Source organism: Lissotriton vulgaris, chromosome 1_1 (genome assembly GCF_964263255.1).
Source record: "Lissotriton vulgaris chromosome 1_1, aLisVul1.2, whole genome shotgun sequence".
Classification (NCBI taxonomy): Eukaryota; Metazoa; Chordata; class Amphibia; order Caudata; family Salamandridae; genus Lissotriton; species Lissotriton vulgaris.
Genome location: NC_141685.1, coordinates 392,969,081 through 392,995,621, shown reverse-complemented (window position 1 = coordinate 392,995,621; position 26,541 = coordinate 392,969,081). Strand labels below are relative to the sequence as shown.

Genomic DNA, 26,541 nt, shown 5'->3' with positions numbered 1-26,541 from the left:
ACGTGGGCACTGTTAACGGAGCACGTAAAACTATCGACGAACGAACTATCGCACTGTCGTATGACGCCTGACCTACTTTGTGCCTGACGAACTTTATGCTTGATGCATTATGCACTGCGTTAATTCTCCCTTGCATATTACCTGATTGAAACGTGGCGCATTGCATTATTTCTTCAGTGCACAGTATCTGAGTATAACGTGGCGCAGTGTATTATTTCTTCGTTGCACTGTACAGGATTGTAGCGTGACACTATGTTTTGTTTCTTCCTGGTACAGGGCAGGCTGGTGGTGAAACGCATTGCATTATTCCTTCAATTGCAAAGTACATGACTGTGGAGTTACGTATGGCATTGTTTCTCTGTTGCACAGTATAAGAGAATATCGTTACGCATTGCAGTATTGTTTCCTTTTGGGAAACTGTTAGAAGTGAGCTTAACTGTTGGTTAGAAGCAGTGGTTGGGGTTAGAACCTACCAACCCATCGGAAAGAATACTACCCATTCTTATATGTTGATTTTGTATTGTGTGGTCATATCGTATAATTGCTTATATAAAGATTATACTCATTTTATCTATACTCGTGCGGAGTCTATTTGTGATGACATCACAGGGTTACTTTGAGTGGGGTTGCACATACTGAACACTCGTGCCTTGGAGATAAGCCTGGTTGCTTGTGCCAAGCTACTAAAGGGGTGAGCAGGGCTATCTCAGATGGTGTCCTTACTTAGTCTAACGTTGAAGGGAGGGGTCAGGGACGCACGCCTCCAGCATGTGGTGGCGGCGCTAAGCGACAGGGACCTCCACTTCCAACAGTTGGTATTTCCTTAATGTGCATTTGTGCACAGTGGTCAATGATGCATTGTTCTACAGCAGCCTGGTGTGCATATGCACACCTGTTTTTCTTTTTACTTATTGAGAAAAACATTGAGAAATCCTCTTCTGCGGCTCCTTCAAGTCTGGGTGGTGATCCATTCACCTACCCACCCTGGGAGTGGACAGGAGTTTGTGTATATTATAACAACAACCTCACAAGATTATGGACATCCATAAACTTATGTGAAAAACCATACACTGTTCCTCCCACTTACCACCATTGTATGAGCTTTACTATTGTGTAATAGCACGCTTGTGCTGGAGACTTTAACAGTATCTGTCTCCTTACCAATCGTGTTCGGGGCTCCTGGTCTATAGGCCTCCAGGCCCTATAGGCTCTTTCCATGAGGAGCTCCATTCCGTAATTTCTGCACTATGCATAAGATCACAGCATTGCCTGCTTCTAGGAGACTTCAATATCCATGTGGATATTGAGGACATAGCAGACAGCATCAAGATCAGCGACACCACTGCTTCATTGGGACTCATCCCATATCTCTCGGCCCCTACACATAACAAGGGTCATACACTGGACCAAGTGTTCTCAACCGTCCCGATTGACACTTCCACTCCCGTGCCAGTTCTGTGGCCGGACCACTATTTAGTGGTCTTTCAGATCACTTACTCTGAAAAAGTCTCTTCTAGTGGGCATGCCCGCAAAGTGCAGAATGTCAGAGCCTTCCATCGTGTCTCTCCAGACATGCTGGCGCAGGCCTTACTTTCCTACCCGTGCCAGCGGACAGGTGCTCTAGAGACTATTCTGGAGCACCTGCAGACTTGGCTTCTTCAGCAATTTGATGAACTGGCCCCACCCCAAGCCGACCGTATAAATTCTCCCCGAGCATCTGCTCCTTGGTTTTCTTCAGCTCTGGCAGAGAAGCAGCGGCAGTGTAAAAAAGCAGAAAGAGCATGGCGCCGGCATTATGATTCCATATCTAAGGTAGCATATAGAGAATCCATCAAAGATTACCATCATGACATCACCGTAGAAAAAAAGTCTTACTTCGCAAGAAGAATTGAGGCAGCTACTAACTCTTGTAAAGAAATATTTCTGATAGTGAAGGAATTCACTTCTCCCTCCTGGTGTACCCCCAGAAGATCGCATTCTGAGCTTTGGGTCACTGAGTTAGCTAACTTCTTCGCCAGTAAAATTAAATCCATCCAGGCTTCTTTTTCTGCTGTTGGTCGAGTCACAGCCCAGGAAGCGTCTCGACCTATACTATCTTCAGACGCTGTGGGGCCCTCCCTTTTGAACTTCCCGCCCCTCACTCCTCAGGCCTCCTTGGACCTTCTTATGAAGTTAAAATCAGACTCCCCTCTTGACCCCTGCCCCGCCAAATTTCTTGCAAAAGTTGCTCATGTGATCAACCCCCTAGTCAATCCGGTGCTCAATCTCTCCCTTAGCACAGGGGTGGTGCCACAGCCCTGGAAGCAGGCTCTCATTCTGCCACTCCTGAAAAAACCCACTCTGGACCCCACGGCCCATGCAAATTATAGACCCATCTCCCTTCTGCCAGCATTTGCGAAAATTGTAGAGAAACATGTCCATCTAACCCTTGCAAACTTTCTGGAGACGCATAATATTCTGCACCATTCGTAGTCGGGTTTCCGATCTCACATGAGCACGGAGACAGCTCTGCTAGAAGTCACAGAGGCCATCAAGGAAACCTTGGACTCCGGGGGCAAAGCAATGCTGGTGGTGTTGGATCTCTCGGCAGCCTTTGACACCGTCCCCCATGGCCGTCTCCTTTTAAGACTCCGGGAGATTGGTCTGAGGGGGGCGGTGTATAGTTGGTTTGAGTCTTTTCTAGCTGACCGCCAACAAATGGTCTGGGCCCCCCCGTTCTCTGCTACGGTGCCGCCACTGGAGGTGGGAGTTCCCCAGGGCTCAGTTTTGAGCCCAATGCTTTTTACATCTATATGGCCCCTTTGGCGGCACTGGCGGAGGCCCATGGAGCTCAGATTGTGTCGTATGCTGACGACACCCAGCTCATTTTCTCGTGTGACAGGGGCTCCGACTTTGATGGTGAGATCATCAAAGGCTGTCTGGAGGCTGTATTCGACTGGTTTCAGCGAAACAGCCTCAAGTGCAACTCCGGTAAATCTGAGGTGCTGTGCTCCGGGTGTCCTCTGGACCCGAGGTGGAAGTCGGCGGCCATGTTTCCCCCCTCCAGCGACTCGGTGGTCGCCAAAAATCTTGGAGTGCAGGTTGACAATGGCCTCTCTCTGAAACCTCAGCTTCTGGGCCTAGTGGGCAAATGTTTTGGTCTCCTAAAGATGATCAGGAAATTCCTGCCCCTACTCTCGCTGGACCATAGAAGAGTTACTGTGCAGGCACTGATAGGCTCTCGCCTGGACTACGCCAATGTGCTGTATCTTGGCCTCCCGGAATTTCTCCTAACGCGCCTGCAAATTGTCCAAAACTCTGCCGCGCGTGCCATCTTCGGCCTTAATCGGAGAGCCAGTGCCAGCGATCTTCTCAATACCCTCCACTGGCTTCCAATTAGAAAGCGCATTGTTTTTAAAGCGCTTACTTTGGCCTTTAAGGCACTTCATGACACATGTGCTTTGTACATCCGGAAACGGATGATGTTCTACCAGCCATCTAGGTCACTCAGGTCATACACTTTGGCCTTGGCAGTTGTACCAGCGATTCAGCGTGCCTGGTGTGGCGGCCGCTCCTTCAAGCGTCTGGCACCACAGTTGTGGAACGCTCTGCCTCTGTCTCTCAGGACAAATGGCAATCTTTTAGCATTTAGGAAGGACCTTAAATCTTGGCTCTTTGTTTAGTAGGTGCTCCGTTCTGTTCCCCTCCCATCTGTACCGCTGAGGGTTTTAAGCGCCGGGACACTCCACGGAGTAGCTGAGCGCTATACAAAACTCTCCTTAACATAACATAACATAACATAAAACCATTTATACCTGACAGGTATTCTTTTGTGGAGAGCTCTAATGCGTAGATGGAGCCATTCGTGGCCGTAAGCCTCTTTGTGAATTGAGTACCAAATGTAGTTCTTACTCCACTCATTGCAGGCAGTAGAAACCCACATTGAGTGGACATAAACAGTGCCGAACAAAAAGTTCTTACCAAAAATACACAAATTATGGTGGGAGGACATACACCAGTGCTTGCCCTCCTAAGCTCCTTCCGCTATGTTTAGTGCTCCCATTGCTTTGTCGGTATGCGGCCTTCCTGTCGCATACCCTGCAGCACCAGACATTTAACCGCCTGCACTGCACTCGAGATATAGATAGTCAAAGAGATCGGGCAAACCCTCATTTACAAAGCAAAAAAGAACAGGGTCTCAGGGGTGTGAACACCCCTGTAAAAGGTACAATAGCCGGGTCACACTCTGCCACTTCCACATCAAAGAAGAGTCACTCTTTTCTGGAAACAAAAGAGTTGGGGAAAGAGCAGCACTTAAAAAAGTGCTAAGAAGGGGGAAAGCAGAAAGAGGCAACCAGAGTGGCGATTTCACCATGGTATTGCATGTTTTTTTCCAAAAACTGAGCTTTCTTTCAGGTAGAACTATCCCGCAACACTCCACAAGTTAATGGTCCTTTCCCACCTTTTTTTGATTCTAGAGACAATTGTTTGCAGAGTGTATGCTCTCCCCACATAGCTGCCAAGGTCCCAGGTCCCTGTGTGATTAGTTAGTCCAGTTATGGTTTTTTTTCTTAGATTTTGAGGACTTATAGTTCGAGTTTTATACTGGGTCAAATAGGATTACAAGTCCCAGAATTCTAAAATAAAGTTTGAAATGGCCTAACTAGTCACGCATGGACTTGGGAAACTTGCACCCCACACTTTTGCTCACTGACTGCAAACATGTGTGAAAGATAATTTTACCAACATTTCTTTAGTTGGTCGTCTTGCTTTGTACTCCACAGTTGGTGAAAGTTTGTGGTTGAAATCTTAAACATTGGTTAAAGTCACTAGTCGCTACTCTGTTTCAGAATTAGAGTTGTTCATCAATCTTTAATTTTTCAGCCCAGGAAGCATACCATAGCACTTTCCGGGAGTATGCCATTAGATTAACCTCTGAAACATCGATGATGTATCACAGTTTGGCACAGTTACATTGCCTATCTGTCAACTAGGACTAGCAAGAGTTTTGCAAGTTCCTGAGTTTACCAAGCAGTTGGACAGTGCAGCATGGCCACATAGTTTTTTACAATAAGATACTGATTACAAATTGAGTAAGGTACTGACATTTTAAAATCTGTATCAACAATACAATTCAAGTTGTCTGCCATGCCGTTTAATGCTTAAACAAGGATTTCTTCTCCACTGACATCACACCTGCAAAAAGATGACTTTACCTACTATGCTTTCAGCAAAAGGGAGTCGCACGGATCCAACATTTTCAGAATCTCATCTGGAGGTATGCTCACATGCAGCTTGCATGGGATTCTGAAAGTATTCAGAATGTGTTCTGAATATTCAAATTCGCCCAAAAAGCATGGATGGCCACTCCAAAGCATGTATATATACCCATTATGTCTTAGTACTAGGATGCCCAGAATTCAGCTCCAGCTTCATCACCTGATCAAGGCCCAGATGTACAAATCTTCCGGATTGCGATTACCAATTAACGATATTATGCAAATTGCTATTTGGTAATCGCAATTCGGCATGTGAGTACTGTGGCGGCATGAAATTTGCAACTCGCAAATGAGTTGCTTCCTTAATTGGGAAATCGCATTTAGCAATACCAATATTGTGAATGCGGTCGCAATTAGCGAATGCGTCACAAATATGCGACTCTGCTTCCTGATTCAGGGAGATGACCCCACAAACAGGAAGTGCTGGATCCCAGAATCCAGGTAAGCAGGCAAAAGGAGGCTGGAGAACAGCAATGCAAAGAAAAAACAATTCTTGCATCACAAGGCATGGCCAGCCAAGAGCTAGAGAAGGAGGCAGCCCTGTACTTGCTATCACGTGCAGGGCAGCCATTGTGTAAAGCCTTGCCCTCCTTGCTTTTATACTTTGCACCCTGTTACTACCTGGTTTGAGTTGGTGGTAAATTGCACGCTCAAACACGTAATTTAGTGACTAGTCGCTATTTATGACAGTCTCTAACATCCTATTTGTGAATCGCTATTAGGAATTGCTAAATTGCGACTTCCTGTAGGAAGGTGGATATCTGACTATGGTTGCCCCCAACTTTTTGCCTGGTGTTTTGCTGGTTTTTCGACTTAGTTGACCTGGGGCCCTACTATTCAGGACCCCAGGCCCCCTGCTCTCTCTATAAAATGGATTCCATGTACCTTAGGTACATATCTAATTGGATACCGATCTTTTCCAACCTGACCAACATGAAGGTTAAACCACCCATCCCCATGACTTGGACAGATCACTACCTAGTGACTATGGATCTACCCTCTGGGAGCGACTCGCACCAGGTTAAGAAAAGACCATGGAAAAAACTTCGTCTTGAGGAATTCCACGCTCTTCTCACAGCAGATTCCCCTATGTCTAATGAAGATCCCAATTTAGAGTATGACAGTCTTTGCGACCGGATCAACAAAGCTTTAGATTCGCTGATTCCAGCGAAATGGATAAAACCACGAACCCATGAATCCAGCCCTTGGTTCAACAATGAGCTTACTTTACTAAGAAAAGAGTTCAAAATAGCAGAGCGTAGATGGAGAAGGGACTATGATCCCACGTCCAAGAGCCTATACGTCCAGCTACAAAAAAGCTACCACCGCAATATATGTAGAACCAAAGCTGCATATTACGCCACTGAAATTCATAATAGCCAGAATGCTTCTAAAACTATTTTTAGAATCCTGAAAGAGCTTAGTGCTAAAAAAACTGTAAATAACCTTAACACCTCTCCTGTTCTCTGTGATAACTTGGCCACCTTTTTCATGGATAAAATTAAGAAAATCTACAACTCCTTTCCGACTACGTCCCAACCCATTTCCATAACTGACTCTCACAGACCCAAACTCTCCATCATTCCGGCAATTAGTCATGAAAATTATCTGACACTATGCGGCAAAATTAAATCTGGCTCCCCCGCAGATCCCCTGAAACCTGAATTTTTTAGAGAAGCTGGTGCAATAATACTAGGCCCACTCAGAGACATTACTAACTCCTCCTTCCTTACGGCCAACATTCCCGCCACCTGGAAGCAAGCATAGGTCTCTCCCATCATAAAAAAACCCTCACTCGACCCTAACCTCCCTGAGAATTTCAGACCAATTTCTCTGCTTCCTTGGCCAGCCAAAGTGGCGGAAGCCCATGTTAATTCCACCTTGACCAACTTTCTGGTGTCTAATTCCATTCTAGACAGGTCTCAACATGGCTTCCGGGCCGGGCACAGCACCGAAACTGCCCTCCTGAGCGTCATTGAACATCTCCGGACCATACTAGACTCAGGAGGAACGGCAGCACTGATTCTTTTAGACCTCAGTGCTGCCTTTGACACGGTTTCCCACAAGGTGCTGCTGTCCAGACTTGAGGAAGTAGGGGTTCTCGGCCAGGCTCTTAGCTGGTTTAAGGCTTTCCTGTCAGACAGATCCTTTAGGGTCTCCATCCAACCTTACCTCTCTAAGGAATGTCCCGTTGAACAGGGAGTACCCCAGGGGTCTGCTCTCAGCCCCATCCTGTTCAATGTTTATGGCAGAGGTAGCCAGGAAGCGCGGGCTCTCACTGGTGTCCTATGCCGACGACACCCAGCTGGTGGTAGCACTAAAAGACGAGAACGGCCTGAGTGCACAGAATTTCAAACAAACCCTCGCAGACATCACCAGCTGGATGTCATCAAACTACCTCCAACTTAATGCCGGCAAGACGGAGGTCCTGCTGCTAGGTGAAGACACAACGGCCTGGGGAAACAACTAGTGGCCTGAAACTATGGATCAACCACCTGTACCCAAAAATGTGGTAAAAAACCTAGGAGTATGGGTGGACTCTGCCTTGAACTTTACCCTTCACACTAAAAAAGTGGCTGCCACATGTTTTGGAATTTTACGAAACCTTGGGCCTATTTTAAAATATTTTGACCATCAGACCCGCCAAGTGGTGGTACAATCAGCAATTCTCTCGCAGCTGGACTACGCTAGCTCCTTGTTGGTGGGAACTAACGTGGCCGAGAAAGTCAGACTACAGCGAGTTCAAAACGCTGCAGCGAGAGCTCTGACGGGTCTACCCCGGCACAAATCGGTATCCTCTACTCTCAAGGGCCTACATTGGCTCCCAGTTGAAAAGAGGATCCATTTTAAAACCTTATGCCTTGCTTTTAAAATTTTGAAACTCGCCTCCCCCCCATGCTATGTCCACTCCTCTCACCCTACGTTCCCCGACACACTCTTCGGTCAGAGCGCCAGAATCTGGTTACCATCCCCCGCATCAAATTAAGCCGAATGGGCGGTCGCTCATTTTAGATACCTAGCTACCAAGCTCTGGAATGGACTCCCAGCCCAGATTTGTGAGATGAAGGATCTTTTATCCTTCAGAAAAGCCATTAAAACTCACCTTTTTAGTTAGTTATGTTGTGTTCACTTCAGTTTACATCTTCAGCAGTCTCCTTTGGACAATGGCAGCTAGCGCCGGGACGCCCCTTGGCTGGGGCAGCCGTGCGCTATACAAGCACCTATAACATAACATAACATAACATAGTGAGTCACCTTATCAGTCCCTGTACAGCATACCTTAGGTATCCAGGGCCTAGGTGTACCCAGGGCCTACCAGGGGCTGCAGCATGTATTATGCCACCCCTGACTGGCCATCCAAATCTGACACAACTGGCTGCGCGACAGCTGGGGCAAGGTGGTGTAATCACCCTTTGCTTTAGATATAGTATCTCTATATCTAAACCCTAAAATGGACACATATATTCCTATCAGTCACTCCTATGGCAGGCCTTAACAATCCTGAAGGCAGAGTGCTTGGAATTATGTGAGATGGTGCTCTGGCATGAGCTGAGCCCGTTTGCAGCTTGCGGAACCAAGTCCTAATAGCTGTTCCATGATAACGCTATACCATATACTCTTAAGTGCATTATGAACCTCGCGGTCAAATGCTAACTTTGGCATAGCATTATCAAAACATGTCGAGTAAGGTGTCATACGAATTGGAATACTATCCCCTCGCCAATTCTGGTGACGGTGTTAGCATTCCACCCTTCTAGAGGGACACGACATGTATGTAACTGTGAACCCCGGTTAAAGTTAACTCGAGCCTCAGCATCACAAAATGGATGCTGCCACCACAGACACAAGTCTCACCTCCTGCTGCTGGGAGTCCTTCCAGCGAGGGAGGTTTGTACAAAGGGTTTCCTGCCTTGGGAGGTGCTAGCACCACCCCAGACAGGATTTTGTGTATTAGGTAGGACAGGGCTCAAAGGAATGAGACATGCCTGGGGCACACAAGGTGCCCTGTGCATACACCGGTCAGAACCAGTTCCTGGGGCACTCCAGCCCCAGAGCTGGCGACAGACCGGACAAAGGAAAGGGGGTGTAACCACCCCCCTTCCCGGTCCCACCCAGAGGAGGGACCTAGTCATAGTGCAGCCCCCTTTAGCTGAATAAAGGTAGGAGCTGGTCCCATTCCAAAGCAGATTAATCTTGACGACTTCCACGAAGAAACTCTTGACCTTCGACCTCCTGACTCCAGAAGACTGAAGAATCTCCCCTATGGTCAGGGAGTGAGCATCCTGCTTCACAGGCACCATCAAGCTCCTGTGCGGTTTGCTGCAAAGTCCTTCCATCCCGGAATCCGATGACCCAGCTCGACAAGACCTGGACCTCCAGACCTCTCTGACCTCTACCCACATCCACAGCACAGCTGGGACCCGTGGGTGCGACGAGCAACGTGGAGACGTCCATCTTGAGAAAACCTGCACAGCGCTTCCAGCACGACCGCCGAGGGATCCTCGAGTGAGTGCACTGGGGTTTGAGAAGCCCCCTACCGACGCAGCTCCTACACCAAAGACCAGCCCCCCAGCATCCACGAGATCTGCGTGGGGCCCTTTTGCCTGGTTGCTGCTCTTCCTGTTGTCTGGTCACTCGCCGGCTGGCCTGTGACCTCTGAGACGAAGACCCGAAGAATCCATCACTGCTAGTCTGGTCCCCCAGACTGGCCCTAGCTCCCTTGTAAAGGAGGAGCACCCCGGACCCTCCTGGTCCGCACCAGACGCCATCTTTGCTCCACCGCGTGGCTTGCATTTGCCGAGGCCTACTGTCCAGATCGACGATCCGACACCGCCATCAGCAGCAGACTACGTGGGACAGCTCGTGCCTCCAGCCTCGTCGTGAAGAACAGCTCCTGGTCCGCGCAGCTGCAGAGAGAAGCGACCCTTCCTTCACCTGACTGCGGCGACAGCATCTGGTTCCCTCCTGGTTCCAGCACCGTCACTGGCTAGTGACCGAGACTCTGTCCCCTTCCCTTTCAGGACTCCTTCTTCTAAGTTCCACCCTTGGAACCACCGGACTCCTCCATCTGGCTGCCTGCCAGCAACTCCTTGTTTCAGGCATCACCGGGATCATCGCAGCAAATCCGACGCAACTTCAGCCCTATGCACCCGCAGCCTGTGGGTTAGGTAACTAAAGCTTCTAGGTGCTGAAGTCTGTGTACACTATCCTAGTGTTCAGGTCCACTGTTGTTTTCCCTCCATCCAGCCGGGTTCGTCCGGAATCCGTACCTTCCAAACTGTAAGACCCATAGACGTTGGTACGCATCCCGCGTGAGAGTTTCCACTCTGCACGCGAGTCCCGTGGGCCTCCTGCTCCTTACTGACCTAGCTCGTAGCGTAGTCCCAGCGATCCTCCAGCCTCTGGATCTCCTTACAGTACTTTCTTTCCTCGCATTCCATTGTTTTGAGTATATGGTTTGTCGTGCCCCTAAGGCGCACTTGTAAATATTGTGCGAACTCGTATTTCCTTTTGAGTATTGTCATGTGCTTAGCCCTCTGACCTCATAAAGAGTTCAGAGGTGTATGTTAGTGAATACATATCTGTTTATTTTCATAACAACCTGTGTGGTGTCCTTTCACTTGGTATTCAAGGGGTTATATGTGGTAAAACAGCTGGCTTCACATGCCATTCAGAGTTTAGCCTAAAGACTGCTTTTGTCCACGCTACTAGGATAGCTGGTCTATAAGGTTGACTTACAACCAATCACCATAAGGGTTGTTTGGACTGATACAAGGTGGTCACTAGAACTAGTGAACATCATATATCAGGCCAACTTCTCACACTTCCTATTTGCAGTCGCAAGAAATCTTGACTGACAAACCTGTCATATCTCTATTTTTGGTATGCGTGTGACTTTCTTACTTCGCAAAAGGCCTTTTTTTCATTCGCAAACAACTTTGCTACCGATTTGCGAGTCGCTATATTTTCGCACATCAGGCCCTAAATCTTTTGGTCGTGAGAACAGCTTTCCTTTGTCTTTACGTGTCTTATTAGACAATTTTGTGAACTCTTTAAGAAAGTCGACCCCAGTATTAGGCACTGTACAAGCAGCTGTACTGAAGAAAGTAAATAAGAGAACTCATTGCATGTGCCAGATATCGGAAAGAATGTGAAAAAAGTTTTACACTTTCTTTAACACAAAAGCTATTTTGCTGGTGCAGCTATAACAAAAACACTTAGCAGATCACATTGGAACAAGAGTGGATCATGGGTGAAGGTTTCATGCTTTTGTTCTTATTTGTGTCTCACTCTGTAGGATGTAATGCCAATGAGTTCCAGTGCAGCAACAAGACCTGTATCGCCATGATCTTTGTATGCGACGGGGATGACGACTGTGGTGACCGCAGCGATGAAAGGAAATGCGCCCCGCGTACCTGCAGCCCCAATGACTTCCAGTGTGACAGCAATGTCTGCATCCCACCGCACTGGCTCTGTGACAACCAGCCCGACTGTGAGGACCAATCAGATGAATCCATAGAGCAGTGCGGGCACAAGCTCAAACCCCAGGCCGTTCACGCGTGTTCCGCCCAGGAGTTCAAGTGTGGGAACGGCGAGTGCATCCATCTGAACTGGAAGTGCGATGGTGATGACGACTGCAAAGACAAGACCGACGAAGCAGATTGTCGTGAGTAAAGATTGATATGTTTTTAAAGCAAATCTGTTATGTGGCATAGGTTATTTTGCCACTACTATTCTTCAATGCATTTTCAAAATCAAGTACTAAAGACTAAGAAAAACAACATTTATGATAGTTTATTTAAATATTAATGTGAAAATCCATTATTGCCATGTGCCCTGTTGCAATTTTTTCTACAAATAAATGTTAACCAATGAATAACTTATCTCGTATAATCAAGGTAAACTGTGGATACCTGTTTGAGTGGCCCACAATCCCCGGCAAACAGGCACCAGACACATGCCTTGTACTTCCACAATCTAGGCAATGACATGCACAAATTCCACATACTCACAGGTTAATAATTCAATTAAAATCATTGAGCTCTTTTTTTATCAAGGAAAATCTGCAGCCAATCAGTACTAACACTCAGAAAAATTCAGTAAAAACTACAAATATTTTGAAGAGACACTAGAATGGGGTCAAGTCGGAGGGGTAAAGAAACATGTAGCGGGCAGGGAGCAGACACCTAGAGTAGGCCCAGGTGTAATGCAAAAAGATGTGAGCTCCCACCAATATTGGTGTGTCGCGCCTAAAATATTATTTAGACTCACAAATTTTGCCTCTGCTAATGCAGGTTAAATGACTACGATTTGGGGAGTTAAAGGACGGGTTTTAAAGCCTGTGGTCAGGCGAAGGATGGTGACTGACTCTGAGTCTCCAATTAGAAAATCCTAGAACATTCAACGATCTTGAATGAATGAATGATGAATGAATGAAGAATTTGTAGAGCGCTGGTATCACCCCCAAAGGGGTATCTCTGCGCTTTCAATGGCAATCTTCCATCTCAGAATGCCATTGTTCCTCATTCCTACCCAATTGGTCTCCTCCAATGGCAGATGGTAAATGATACTGGTTGGGACAAGGTGTCAGGAATCAAGCGTTTTTGATAAGCGCATTTTTAAATTAATTTTCATGGTTTCATATAGAGTAGAACAGATCTTTCAGGGTGTTGGAATGCTGAACAGGCAATTGAGGTAATACTATATACCCAGAAAAACTGCAATATAATAATCAGAATGCAGATGTTACAAGCCCAATACATAACGTACTTCACAGCAGGTGACTTCCAGAAATTGCAGAAACAAGAGGCAATTAAAGATTTACCATCAAATTATATAAGTGAGTTTCAGAAAAAAGCCCAAACTAAGAGTTGTAGTAAAGGAACGGCACAAGTTTTGCGGGCGGTGCCCCCCTCCCCCCACACTCTTACCTGCAGCAAAGCGGGGCTGCTGTCGCAGGAATCGCCCTCACACTCCCTAGCATGCGGCTACCAGATGGCAAAGTCAGAGACCGCCATGGACGGCAGATCGGCTAGCTACACCACTGCCAGACTGTCCATACTGCATTTACAGAGATGGCGTGTAGTGGTGGAAAACATATCTCCAGGAGGTATACATTTCAGACGAAGGCCGGATAGGATATCGTAGTAGATGAAGTTAAGGGACAGGAAAGGGAATCACCAACTGTGAAACCATTAGAAAGTAGAACAAACATTTGCAATACAATAGGTCTCGCATTTATGCGAGTTTAACCTATTGGCATTGTAAATGACAATGTTTTAAAAACCAAAGCATAAATAAAAGGCAATGCCATGTACAATACCAATAGCTCAAACCTGCGTTAATGCGAGACCTATTGCATTGCAAATGCTTGTTTACCCTATCTGGTTTGCTTTGGGGGCACTTTTTATTTGGTGCCGGGCCTATTTTCTGGTCAAGTCTGAATGATTTACAAAAGAGGTCTAGGATTTAAAACCGCACTTATTTGTGTTTCGAGAAATTATTAGCATATGGTGCAGCGATCAAAGGAAACAAGACCCCATAGTTTCCTAATATGTGAAAAGACTTGCACATCGAACTTTTACAAAAATTATTTGATCAGCACACATAAAAGGCAAAAAAACAGTTCCAACAAGTGAAATTGTTACACATTCCTTTAATTCTCTTTTCTTCGCAGTTAGCCAATGTGTTTCGTCCAATTTAAGGACTTCTTCAGGGCTCATCAATTGTCCGTTTTATTGCATGAATGATCCCTCTTCTCAGATTGGGCAAACCTTGCAATACTCCCATCTGTGTCCCTATGGTAAAGGAATCCTTGATCAAAGTAGCGCTTGCCACTTTATATTCTTCTGGGTTTTTTCAAAATAGACGGCGGCCTCAGTAGCTGTCCTTTTATTATGTGTTCATAGTGATGTAGATGTAATGAAATTTATCCCCTTGAGCGATCTATGGTCAATGTTGACCCGTAACTGCACAGACCCCTGCTCAGAGCCCTCTATCCTCTATCTCTATCTGTCAGAGGGTAAAGGTCACCTCACAGACAGAGGATCCTTCCACCCCTACAGCAGCTCGGGCCAGAGGAAGAGGCCAGAAGTGTTTCTGGCCCAGTCCAACCCTGATGATATAGTCTGGTTCATTACGCTGGAGCCTCACGCTCCTCTATGAGCAGGGGGACCCAAGTTTCTTACTTACTAATTGAAAACAGTGTAGAGGAGCTGCTGCACACTTAGGTATGTGCACATTCAGCACATCTATTCTATCAGTGCCAAACCCATCAAGCGGTGAATACAAAGCCCGCCCTCTGCCTCAGACCACAGGCATTCCACATATGTTCATATTGCATTTAAATGGTGCACATTGTGGAGCTGCGCACGCGGATGCACACCTGCAGCAGTGTAAGGTGTGAATTATCAAAAGCACTTCCTTTTCATTGTGTTTCTGAAGACTCAGAGCATTTCCCACTGTACTTCAAAACTGATGAATAACGCAAGTTCAAAATATATATAAACATTGTCCCTCAACAACAGAACCATTGTAAGGCTGCGATTAAAAAACACATGTTGCATTGCCAGCTAAGTTATCTGAAAGCAGGTAAATTCGGGTTACCCCTACTCTGGTTGACTGCTTAATTTATAAAAGAAAGTGTCAGCGCCCATAGCTCTACTCAGAAGACCTGAATATCAAGGCTGTTTTCGGCATCTTTCTATTTATCTGTCCGATCTGTGAGTTTTCCAGCTCTTCCGCTCGGTAAATATCTGACGCGGGGAAAATACGTGCCGGTGCACCCGACCGGCAATCACTGGCACAAATTAAGCACTGCGTGCCGAGAAAACACAGTGGGTTCTCAGTAAGGCTAGGATTTGAATGCTCTCTCTTGAGACTGTTAGGGGGCAGCAAACACCGTCATAAATAGCGATGAGCGCTGCCCGCCGCCCCCACCTACACTTCCTCCCCCCCAATGTCAGAAAGCGGACTCAGCTAGGTCTCTGAGTTAAGCACACAGAACTTGAAGGTTCATATTTAACGAAAAAGCAAAAGCGCAAGTACGAGCACGCTTGATGTTATTACTTCAGCAGAAAACCCAAGAAGCTCTAACCGAATGTCGCTCTCGTCACATGCCGGCAGAGGACAGTCATATTTCAGCGGAGACAGGTACTATATATATAAGGAAGCGTGTTCCACTACACCTAACGGGTAACCAGTTAAAATATTTCCCCATTTAAGCAAGACTCTTTCCATGATTCAGCAGGAGAAACAACAAGGAGCAGGGGTATCGCAAAGCGCACAATGGGAGCGCCTGTCCGTGCACGCACATGGTTTGTCTCCCTTCGCTACCAAAGCGACGAAAATAGAGGCTCGCCAAGGTGAAGCAGCGCATGCAGTGCGTTCACTAGGTGAGACCTAAAAAAGGGACGCAACAGCGGGCATATCCGTCAATGGATGCATTGCACTATAGTAGCATTGCACGTTCTGTTCCAAAGACAGTATTGATTTCAATTTCTGTTCATTTCTCTTCAGTTGAGCAACTAGAAGCTTCAATTAATATCTGCTGCTCCCAGATGTCAGTAGTTATGAGGTTTTTACATAACTATAATTGTTCTTGTAAGAAGTATGCCTCTTCTCTGGATCTTATTTCTGTGAATATTTTGTACCATCACCAGGAAAGGCACACAAGATGTGGTTGGTGATGTTGGCTGATATTTCTTCATGCAAGCTAACTTTTTTTACATTACTTTTCTTGACTTTTACCTCATATACATCATGTACTTTTACTTGCCTGAGAGGTAGCGCCCACCCCCCACCCCCACAACGCATAGGCACCAAGGGCCCTGCGCTAAGCCCCTACATTTCATTGATTACACTTCATAAACACAAACTTCAAAAAAGTCCCTTATAGGTGTGATATTGAGTTGTCTAAGTTCTGTTAAAAGCATAATAGATGCTGAGTAATGCAAAGGGTTCCTGGAGGCTGGATAAAGGGCCCTTGTCCTACTCAATAACACAAGCTGGAGGATTTCAAGGATGACTTGAACCTCAATTAGTGAGCTTCCATCCTTATGTAATCAACTATTGTAAGTCAGTATTGCTCTATAATCAAAGAGAACTGCTCTTGCCCCAGTTTTCTGACGCTGACATTTGGTGATGGCCAATAGTTTTTTTTCTGCCTGCCCTAAAGTTTAGTTAAGAAGCAGGCACTCTTTAACCACCAGGGAACCAAACCCCTCAATGTGGACAGTTCAGCGGATCAAACAAGAAATCATGGAAAACACGTATTCCTCCAAGCCAGGGTTAAATGCACAGTCACCCTCTAACCTGGTGTCTTGTACTGCAGTCCTGTAGAAGCGACATTCTTCCTGCTGCTGTCCTGTAGAAGCAACGGTGTTCCCAACACCATGTCCTACTGGTTTCCGTTGGTGTATACACATGAACTAGCATAGTTGGATCCTGGTGAATTTATAAGCAATGTGTAGAAGTTTTAGTTCAGCTAAGAGGCTACCCTCTGCAGGTGGGTGATGCCTGTTGTAGTCATGATATACTTGGCATCAGGTGCAAAGATTAAGTGTACCTATAATGTGAAGCCATATATCTATGTGGTATGCGCTCTAGTCTATGAGCGTGTACGCGATGACGCGTCACGCCATAGACTAGAGCGGTAGGCGTGCGCATGCGCAAGGGACCATACGGGAAGGCGCGAACTAGGAATACGGGAGTTGGCGACCGGAGCGAGACGGAGATAGACGCTCGGCGCCCTAAGCTCCATATACTTTGTATTGCTGAATAAACACCAGTCCATTAACATTACAGTGCCTCTGTGTATACTTGTGGGAAGAAGGAGAAACATTACAGTGGCGACGAGGCTGGCATACGAACACCACCAGGCGCAGTGGACGAGGCAAGCACCCCCCACAAATTACACACGAGCCAGCAAGGCAAAGGCATCTACAAGGAGGAGCAAAGGGCGTGGCAGCAGCGCAGCGGCACGGTACAAACCGAAACACCAACCTATAAGCCAGGTTAGTGCGGCCCAAGACACAAGGAGCCCTCAGCTAGCACCCTGGCAACCAAGGGCGCCACCCCCAAGCTAGAGGACGGGGGGAAGACTGAGCAAATCGCGCAAAGTGCGAGGGACAATACCCCAGGTAGCCCCAGGGGTCAAGGCGACACGGCAGAGAGCGCAGGAGCATCCGGTGAGCCTACCCAACGAAGGGCCCAGGAGGGAGACCCCAGAGGCGAAGGCAGAATGGCAAATCAAGCTTCAGCCCTGATGGCACCCGTCCCTTTCTTACCCAGACCGGGAGAACCGCAGTTAAAATGGGAGGACTGGAAAGAATACTTTCTGAATTACATTGAGGCTCTCGGAGATGAAAGTGAAGGGGAATACACACCGGAAAGGAAAAAGAGACTGTTGCTCCACAACTTAGGCCCGGAAGGGGTGAGGGTGTTTAAGAATCTGGTACCCAAGGAGAGGGGTGCGACGGAGACGGATGTCTTCAAGAATGCACTGGACGACTTGGACAGCCATTACCGCCCAGCAGTTTGTGTCTCTATAGACCGCTATAATTTCCAACAGAGAAAACAAGAGGTGGGAGAATCCATTGATGACTATGTGGCGGCGCTCCGACGCCTGGCTATCACGTGCCAGTATGGGGCTCTGCAGGATGAATACATAAAAGACCAAATCGTGATGCACACCACCAGCAGAGCGGTCCAAGACAAACTATGGGCGATGAACGAGACATCCCTTAAAGAAGTGGTGGCGATGGTCAAGAAGGCAGAAATGTCTAAGCGAGGCACAGACGCGGCAAAAAGGGAAAGTGGGCCGAGGCAGATGATTAACAAGATTGATGAGGCACCACAGTCCAGCAAGCCCAAAGGCACCTATGGAGACCAGAGGAAGGACACAAGAGGGACTGGAAAACAGACGGCCCGCTCCAGCCCTGGAAATAAATTTGCGTGTTACAGGTGTGGCAGTGCAGCGCACACGGCTCAGGACAGACGTTGTCCTGCGTTCCGCGCCAGGTGCTCGTTCTGTGGCTTGACCGGCCATTTTGAGAAGGTGTGTCGGAAGAAGGGGTCGAAGTCCACCGTCAAGTACATCGACTCAGCCACAGCAAACTTGAGTGGGGAGGATGACCTGGAAGAGGATGATTTGGTTCTGTGCATAGAGGACCAGGTGCTGGAAGTGGCGGGGAAGCGAAGAGATAAGCCCCGCACGGACATGCTCATCGGGGGAGTGAAGGTACACGTGGCCGTCGATTCAGGGTCCCCCTGGACCATCGTGCAAAGATCGATATGGGAAGAGGACTTCGCACCGGTTGTGGGGCCAGACCTACTGCCTCCGGACATCAGACCCATCTCGTACACAGAGAATTCCATCCCCCTGGTGGGGTGCCGGGACTTTGTGTTCGAATTCAGAGGAAGGTCGGCCACGTGCACCCTGTACGTGGCGGAGAAGGGCCCATCGGTGCTGGGATGGAGAGACGCCGGGGATCTCGGCATCATACTCAACCCAGGAGGGAAGGAGCAGATACTGCTAACGGATGAATGGCCCCTCACGAAAGATGAAGACTGGAAGGCGGCATACCCTAAGGTCTTCGAGGGCACGGTGGGCAAACTGGACAAATTCGTACATAAAATGGTCCTCAAGGAGGGAGCAGTACCAGTCGTTCATAAGGTCCGGAACATACCCATATCTACGAGTGGAGCAGTGCAACAGGAACTGCTGAAGTTGGAAGAACAAGGCATCATAGAGCCAGTGGACAGTGCGGAATAGCTATCGCCCTTGGTGGTGGTCAAGAAACCTAATGGTAAGGTCCGGCTCTGTGTGGACCTCAGAGAGCTCAACAAAAACCTCATCGTAGAGAGATTTCCGCTCCCCAGGATCGAGGAGATGCTGGCGAGAACAAAAGGGATCACCCACTTCTCCACCATAGACCTCACATCAGCATATTACCAAATAGAACTGCATCCGTCAAGTAGGAAGTACACATCCTTCATTACGCCCTTTGGGTGCTACCAATTCCGAAGGATGCCCTTTGGTTTGGCATCCGCTGCGGCCGTCTTCCAGAAGCTGATGCACAGGCTGTTTAAGGACATCTCGGGGGTACAGTACTTCCAAGATGACATCTTAGTGATGGGCTCCGACAAAGGAGAGCACGATAAGAAGCTGCATAAAGTTCTAAGAGTGTTGCAAGGAAAAGGTTTAACGGCGGAATGGAGCAAATGTAGAATTGGGACTCACTCGGTGACCTACTTAGGACATGAAATAGGGACACATGGCATCTCGCCGAAGGAACAAAATGTGAAAACAATAAGGAATGCCAAGGCCTCATCTACCAAGGAGGAAGTGCGGTCATTCCTTGGGATGGCCGAGTATTACAGCAAGTTTGTCAGACACTTTGCCACCAGAACTTACAGGATGAGACAACTAATCAGAAACAATGCAAAATTCGAGTGGGACGCAGAAGCACAGTCGGAATTTGACACAATAAAGGACTGCATCAGCCAAGCTGTCCCACTGCAAGGGTACGTCCCCACTGGCAAGACCATAGTGACGACAGATGCAAGCGACAAGGGCTTGGGGGCGGTCTTGGCACAGGAAAGGGAGGATGGATCCAAGGAAACGATCAGCTTTGCGTCTCGAGCGCTGTCCCCGACGGAGCAAAGGTACAGCGTAATCGAAAAGGAGATGCTGGCGGTCACTTGGGCCTTGAACAAGTTTCGGCAGTTTATTTGGGGCACAAGATTCAAGCTTCAAACAGACCACAAGCCACTCATCAAAGTCTTGACGTCCTCGGGCCATGACACTGCGACCCCGAGAATCGCCAAAATGACCTTAAAACTGCTGGATTACACCTACGACGTGGAATATCTTCCAGGTACGCAGAACAAGGTAGCTGATTACCTCAGCTGGGCTGCAGCTATGGAGGAAGCGCCGGAGGAGGCCCCGGACGGGGAGGAGATGGTGGCCAGCATGGAGGATCACGAGATGTCGATTAGTGCTCAGGAATGGGAGGCCGCCTATGAGTTAGATGCGGAGAAGGTGGAAGTAAGGAGACACCTCACGTCGGGCTGGCCGGACAAAAAGAAGCTCACAGAAGGAGTGCGAAGATTCTATGAGATGAGAGAGGAACTGTCCCTGAGTGATTCGGGAATTTTCTTGTATAGAGGTGAAAGGGTTGTGCCCCCAGCGACACTGATACCCCGGTTGTTGAAGCTACTGCAGGAAGGACATTTGGGCATTGTGAAAACCAAGGCGCTGGTCAAGCAGATGTATAGGTGGCCGGGCATGGATGCCCACATAGAAAGGCAAGTGCGGGAGTGCGAGCAGTGCCAAGGAGCCGATAAGGTGCTACGCCCCCTCAGACCTGCATTGGGGAAGTTTGACACCCCGCAAGGCCCCTGGGAAAACGTGGCGATAGACATTCTGGGGCCCGTCCTAGACAGTAGAGGAGTGAACAAATATATATGTGTGATAATAGACAAGTATTCCAAATGGCCCGAAGTGGACATACAGGAATCCATGGACACTGACACGATATTGAAATTCCTGACCTCGGTGTTCCTACGAGAAGGTATACCCAAATCCATTCTCAGTGACAATGGACCGCAATTTGTATCGGACGAATGGGTTCGATTTATGAAAAGGAACGGAATCGAGGTGAAACACACAGCCGTCTATCATCCGGCATGCAACGGCCAGGTTGAAAGGTTCAACCGTGTGCTCATGGGCTCCATTCAGGCAGCCATATCACAAGGAAAGGACTGGGAAGCTGAAGTAATGAGCATGCTGTGGGCCTACCGGATCACCCCCTCAGTAGTGGGGTACAGTCCGTTCCAAGTGTTGAGAGGACGGCATCCCTTCACCCGGGACAATGTAGCATGGAGGGAGAAGACCATCACCAGCAAGTGGTCCCCAGCGGTGGTGCAGCACAATCTGGAGAAGGCCCAGAAGATCTATGCGGCACACTATGACAAGCGACGCAACACAAAGGAAACTGAGCTGGAAGAAGGAGAATGGGTCAGGGTCAAACTCCCTACCATACAAAAGAAAGGTGAAAGTAAGTTTAGCCGGCCCCTACAGGTTAAAGAAGTACGAGGCAGGGCGGCTCTCCTCAGCGATGGGAAGGTGTGGTCACAAGACCGCATGGCCAGAGTCAATAAAATAATAGTGTGGCCCAAGTCTGAGGAGGATGTGAGACGGATGGACTCCCAGGAAGCAAGACCCCAAACGGGGCACAGCACAGCAGACCGGTGGGAAGGCGTAGGCGAGGACAATGAAGTGGACGTTCCAGATGCAGTGCCGATCGACAGAGAGGGCACCCCGGTGAACGCAGCGCAGAGAGGAGAGTTGAGAGAAGATGAAAGATCCCAAGGAGAGACAGAGGTGGAAGAGAACATGCCGGTAAGACACACCCGCAGTGGAAGGGCAGTTACGGTGCCCTCTCGCTATAGAGACTTTGTGATGGATGGACACTAGATACTTGGTGCCACCCCCGAGGTGCCCCACAGAGACTTTAACCCACTGCTGGGGACTTTCAACCTTAAGGGGGGAATGTTATGTTGTTTATATTAAAGGGGGGAGATATGTGGTATGCGCTCTAGTCTATGAGCGTGTACGCGATGACGCGTCACGCCATAGACCAGAGCGGTAGGCGTGCGCATGCGCAAGGGACCATACGGGAAGGCGCGAACTAGGAATACGGGAGTTGGCGACCGGAGCGAGACGGAGATAGACGCTCGGCGCCCTAAGCTCCATATACTTTGTATTGCTGAATAAACACCAGTCCATTAACATTACAGTGCCTCTGTGTATACTTGTGGGAAGAAGGAGAAACATTACAATCTATGCATCCCATTTGCCGGTTTTTCCCTCTGCTCTTCTGTGTGTGTGTGCGGTCCGGTCTGATTGTAACTGTGTGGGACTGAAATTGGGTATGGTTTTGAAATGTCTGCGTGGATCACACTCTTTGTGTAGATTTGAGGACTGGGTACTTCACTCTTGCTGGCTTGCCCTGGCATCTCTTTAATAGCCTACCATTCTTAATTCCCTAAACGATGGAGGGAGTATATTTTGGCAATTGCAAAGGACACTGTATAATTATTGTACTAAGGACATAGACCCAGATTGACTAAAGCATTGTGTTGCCCTTGCGTCGCAAGTTGACACAAGGGCACAGCAATTCTTAAGTCATATTTACCATGCCACGCCAAGCCACCTATTGTGTCCCTGTATGGCAAATCAATAATAACTGAGGGCAGCGCAAGTCACTGGCTTGCGTTACTCTGCCCATGAATGTGTTTCATGGGTGGAGAGTGGGCATTCACATGCATCCAACCATGCTTTTTGCAGTATTTCCAGATTTATAAGATTAGTAAACCGGGAAATGCAAAAAAATTGTACACCTTCTTGGCAGAGGTGCAACAAGGAGAAATATATGAATTTCTTCTTGTTGTTTCCTCTTTTTAAGTGTGCTGCAGAAACCTCTATGGAATGTTTTTGTGCAGAAGCGTGTCCCTTCCTGCACAAAAACAATTCTGCCTGTAATGTAGGCACCCTTGCATCATGGTGTAAGACTGTCTTTGTAGTAGCTAGTAGGCATGTGGTGTGGTAGTAGCTAGGCAGCACGTGGTGTGATAGCGCAGTGGAAGAGCAGGAATGCACCATATCTTAGTAGATCACTGGAGGATTAAAGTCAAATTGAGCTTATTGGTATCTTTAGTCTTACTCTGCATAGAGAATTGAAGTTCCAATTTATATTTCAAACACACTGCTGTATTTGAAGGATTGAGACTTGCTGGCACGCAGACCTGGGGATTGTTCAAGGCTGATAGAATTAGAAAGATAAAGGTAAAATAGGTAGTATATACCCAAAAATAGTGGGAAAAATTTACAACATAAATATAGAGTAGGATTTGCTTAACAAAATTTAAAAACAACCAGTGAACATCCATAATAGGCACGTAACAAAATGCACATTAAGGTTAGTAATGAGAAGTTCATGTTATTGACTGTCCCAAATTAATTAATGCACACACACATACATACACAGAATAAAAATATGAATATTACAACATATCCAATCTATAAATATGTATCAGTTCAATATAAAATTATAGGAAGTGCAAAAGGCAGTAGATACATACGGAATCCAGTAGGGTGTGTTTATATCAGGGTTGACAGTAGTATTGAGAACGTTGTATGAGAAGAAGCAATGGCAGAAAAAGTAAAGTGGAGAGAACATGTCAGTTATTGGGTATATTACTGCAGCTTGTTTATTTGTGACTTTTCTCATGAGCATCATTATAAACTACGTGCATAGAAACAGGAAGGGTGAACCAGTCCCCAGAGCAGTAACAGAAAAGAAGGAAAAAGATAGCCTTAGAAACCGGATGCCCAGTAATCTAGCATCTAGCATGTCAATCAGCGTCGTCGATGGAAGCTTCATTGGTGAACCCCTGCATGATTCAGGCACTGTGTCGTCATCGAGACGCGCTGTCTGTCATCATCGCACCGCACTGTCCGTCGTCATCAAGCTGCACTGTCTGTAGTCATAGTGCTGCGCCAGTCGAAGAATTGCAGTCGTTGAGCAGCCCATGCGTCAGGGTCTAAGGGCGATGCATCGGTTTTGATTGGCGGAAAACCACTGCCGGGTCTACATCGATGCAAAGCTGCAAAACCAACTATTGAGGCCCATGACTGGAAGGCTCACCTCATTTAAGGGTAAGACTCACAGATAGCAAAGTCCAACAGCACCTGCAGAGTTTCAAGACATCCTTTATGTCCCTGAGACTTCAGAAGCAGGAGGCAAGCCCTTGAAGTCACTCTGAGTTCAGGTGAGATGGATTCAGTCCTTGTACTCAGCAGGGCAGAGATCAGAAGGGGCATCTCAGCACAGCAGTGAAGCAGTTTCTTGGAACAGTCAATCATGCAGAGTGGCAATCCTTGGAGCACAGCAGTCCTTGCTACTTGCAGCATTCTTCACAGGCCCAGTAGTGTACTGTCTTGGTAGGGTCAGAGCCCTAGTACTTCTACCCAAATGTGCCTTTGGTGACTTGAAAGCAGCTCCTTGAAGTTTAGAGGTCCACTGTCATCCCTGCCTTGTCTCTCAGGCTGTCTGTGAGGGATAATCAGCCCTTCGTGTGGGGGGCAGGACACAGTCTATTCAGAATTTTTTTTAAATGTAGATTTATATAGCGCAAACTCGACCCGAAGGTAGTGAAGCACTTTACATGAGCACTAGTTACGTTACACATTTAGCCATGAGGAGATTAATTGATTTGCCCTGTATCACAGGATGTGGACGTGACCCCGAGGCTCGAACCCTGGTTTTCAGCACCAAAGTCGCCAATCTAGCCGACGGACCACATCCTCTCCCCAGATGTAAGTGTCCGCTTTGTCTAGGAAGGCTATCCGAATGCAGATGAGTCCTCTGTGACACCCATCCTTCCTGTGTTCATGGCTGTCTAGAACGAATGCACAAAGTGTAGCTGTCACCCAGCCCAGACGTGTATTGGCGATAGGCTGCAGGCACACAGGGATAAGTTAAAAGCAGAGAAAGGTCCTATTTCCAAAAGTGGCATTTTCAAAATAGTAATGTCAATTCCAACTTTACCACTAAAGAGGATTTATCATTACCATTTCAAAGATATGAAACATGATTTAGCTACTCGTTTCTAATCAGGTTTTACAGCTTAAAAGGTTTTAAGGAATTCCCAATGCTAACGTATGAGTAGACCTCACAGTAGTAAAACAAGAATTTGGCTGTTTTTCACTACAAGAACATGTAAAACTTAAACGTACATGTCCTACCTTTCAGTTACACAGCACCCTACCCTTAGGGCTACATAGGGCCTACCTAGGGGTGACCTGTATGTAATAAAAAGGGAGTTTAAGGCTTAGCAAGTGGTCTTAAATGCCAAGTTGAAGTGGCAAAAACTGCACACCCAGGCACAGCAATGGCAGGCCAGAGCCAGGTTTGAAAGGCTACTTGTGTGGGTGGCAGAATCGGTGCTGCAGGCCCACTAGTAGCATTTAGATTACAGAGCCTTAGTATATGATATACCGCTTTACAAGGGATTTACAGGTAAACTGAAGAAGCCGGTCAGGTATACACCAATGTCAACATGTTTAAAGGAGAAGCACAGGCACATTAGCACTGGTTAGCAGTGGTAAAGTGCTCAGAGTTCTATGGCCAACAAAATGAAACTGCAAAATGTGTAGGTAAGCAGACATAAAGTTGGTGGAAGACCACCCTAAGGATAACAGGTCTAACAGTCACAAATAAACAAGCTGCATTTTACTGAAATATGTTCCCCCCACTTGACTTTTTCAGCCATTGCTTATCCTCATGCAACGTTCTCAGTACTACTGCGAACCTTGATATATGCGTACCCTACTGGATTCCGTATGTGTCTACTGTCTATTTGTGCTTCCTATAATTTAATATCAACTTGGTACATATTTATACATTAAATATATTGTATTATTAATATTTTCGTTCTGTGTATGAATCTGTGTATCTCAGTGCTATATTTAATTTGGAACTGTTATTAACATGGAATCCTACTTACTAATATTGATATGCATTGTGTTTCTTGCCTATTATGGATGTTTATTGATTATTTATTCATTATTGTTATGCAAATCCTACTCGATATTTATGTTAATTTTTTCCACTAATGTTGGGTATATACTGCCTAGGTTACCTTTATCTTGCTAATTTCATCAACCTTGAGAAAGGCCCAGTCCTGCGCGCCGGGAAGGGGCGAAACACGTGTTGGCTGTTTTATTTCTCTTGAAATCTGGTTCAATGCCCACACTAGCAATTCTTATTAATTTAAATAAAGCAGTGTGTTTGAAATATAAATTATAAATTGGCCCTAATATTCTCTATAGCACAGTAAGACCAAGGATACCAATAAGCCCAATTTGACCTCTAATTCTCCACTGATACTTGTGCTCCAGTGAGAAAGTGGTTTCTACGGCTTACTGAGGCCATTCAGGAACACGAGGTCTTTAACCCAATCATAAAGGGTTTGTGACACCGGGAACAAATCTCCTCCCTTCATAACATATCTTAGTAGATATGATTCATTCCTGCCCTGTCCATATGATACAGCACAGCAAGGTCTCTTGCTGTGTTGCTCTGCATCAAATATTGATAAATCTGCTTCAGAAATATCACATTTGAACTACTCTACCCAATTCTGTAAAAAGAAGTAAATAGTTACAAATTCTAGCACATTTTGGCACGGAGCAAAAAAAAAACATTAACATGCA

General features: G+C 47.0%; 1 protein-coding gene across 1 annotated transcript in view; it reads left to right on the top strand.

Moving 5' to 3' along the window:
• The window catches only part of LRP8 (LDL receptor related protein 8), a 1,071,653-nt gene that overhangs the window by 723,217 nt on the left and 321,895 nt on the right, over positions 1 to 26,541 (top strand). The window contains exon 5 of the mRNA XM_086952473.1: positions 11,557 to 11,925. Coding sequence (XP_086808599.1) covers positions 11,557 to 11,925 — 369 coding nt within the window. The remainder of the gene's footprint in view (positions 1 to 11,556; positions 11,926 to 26,541) is intronic.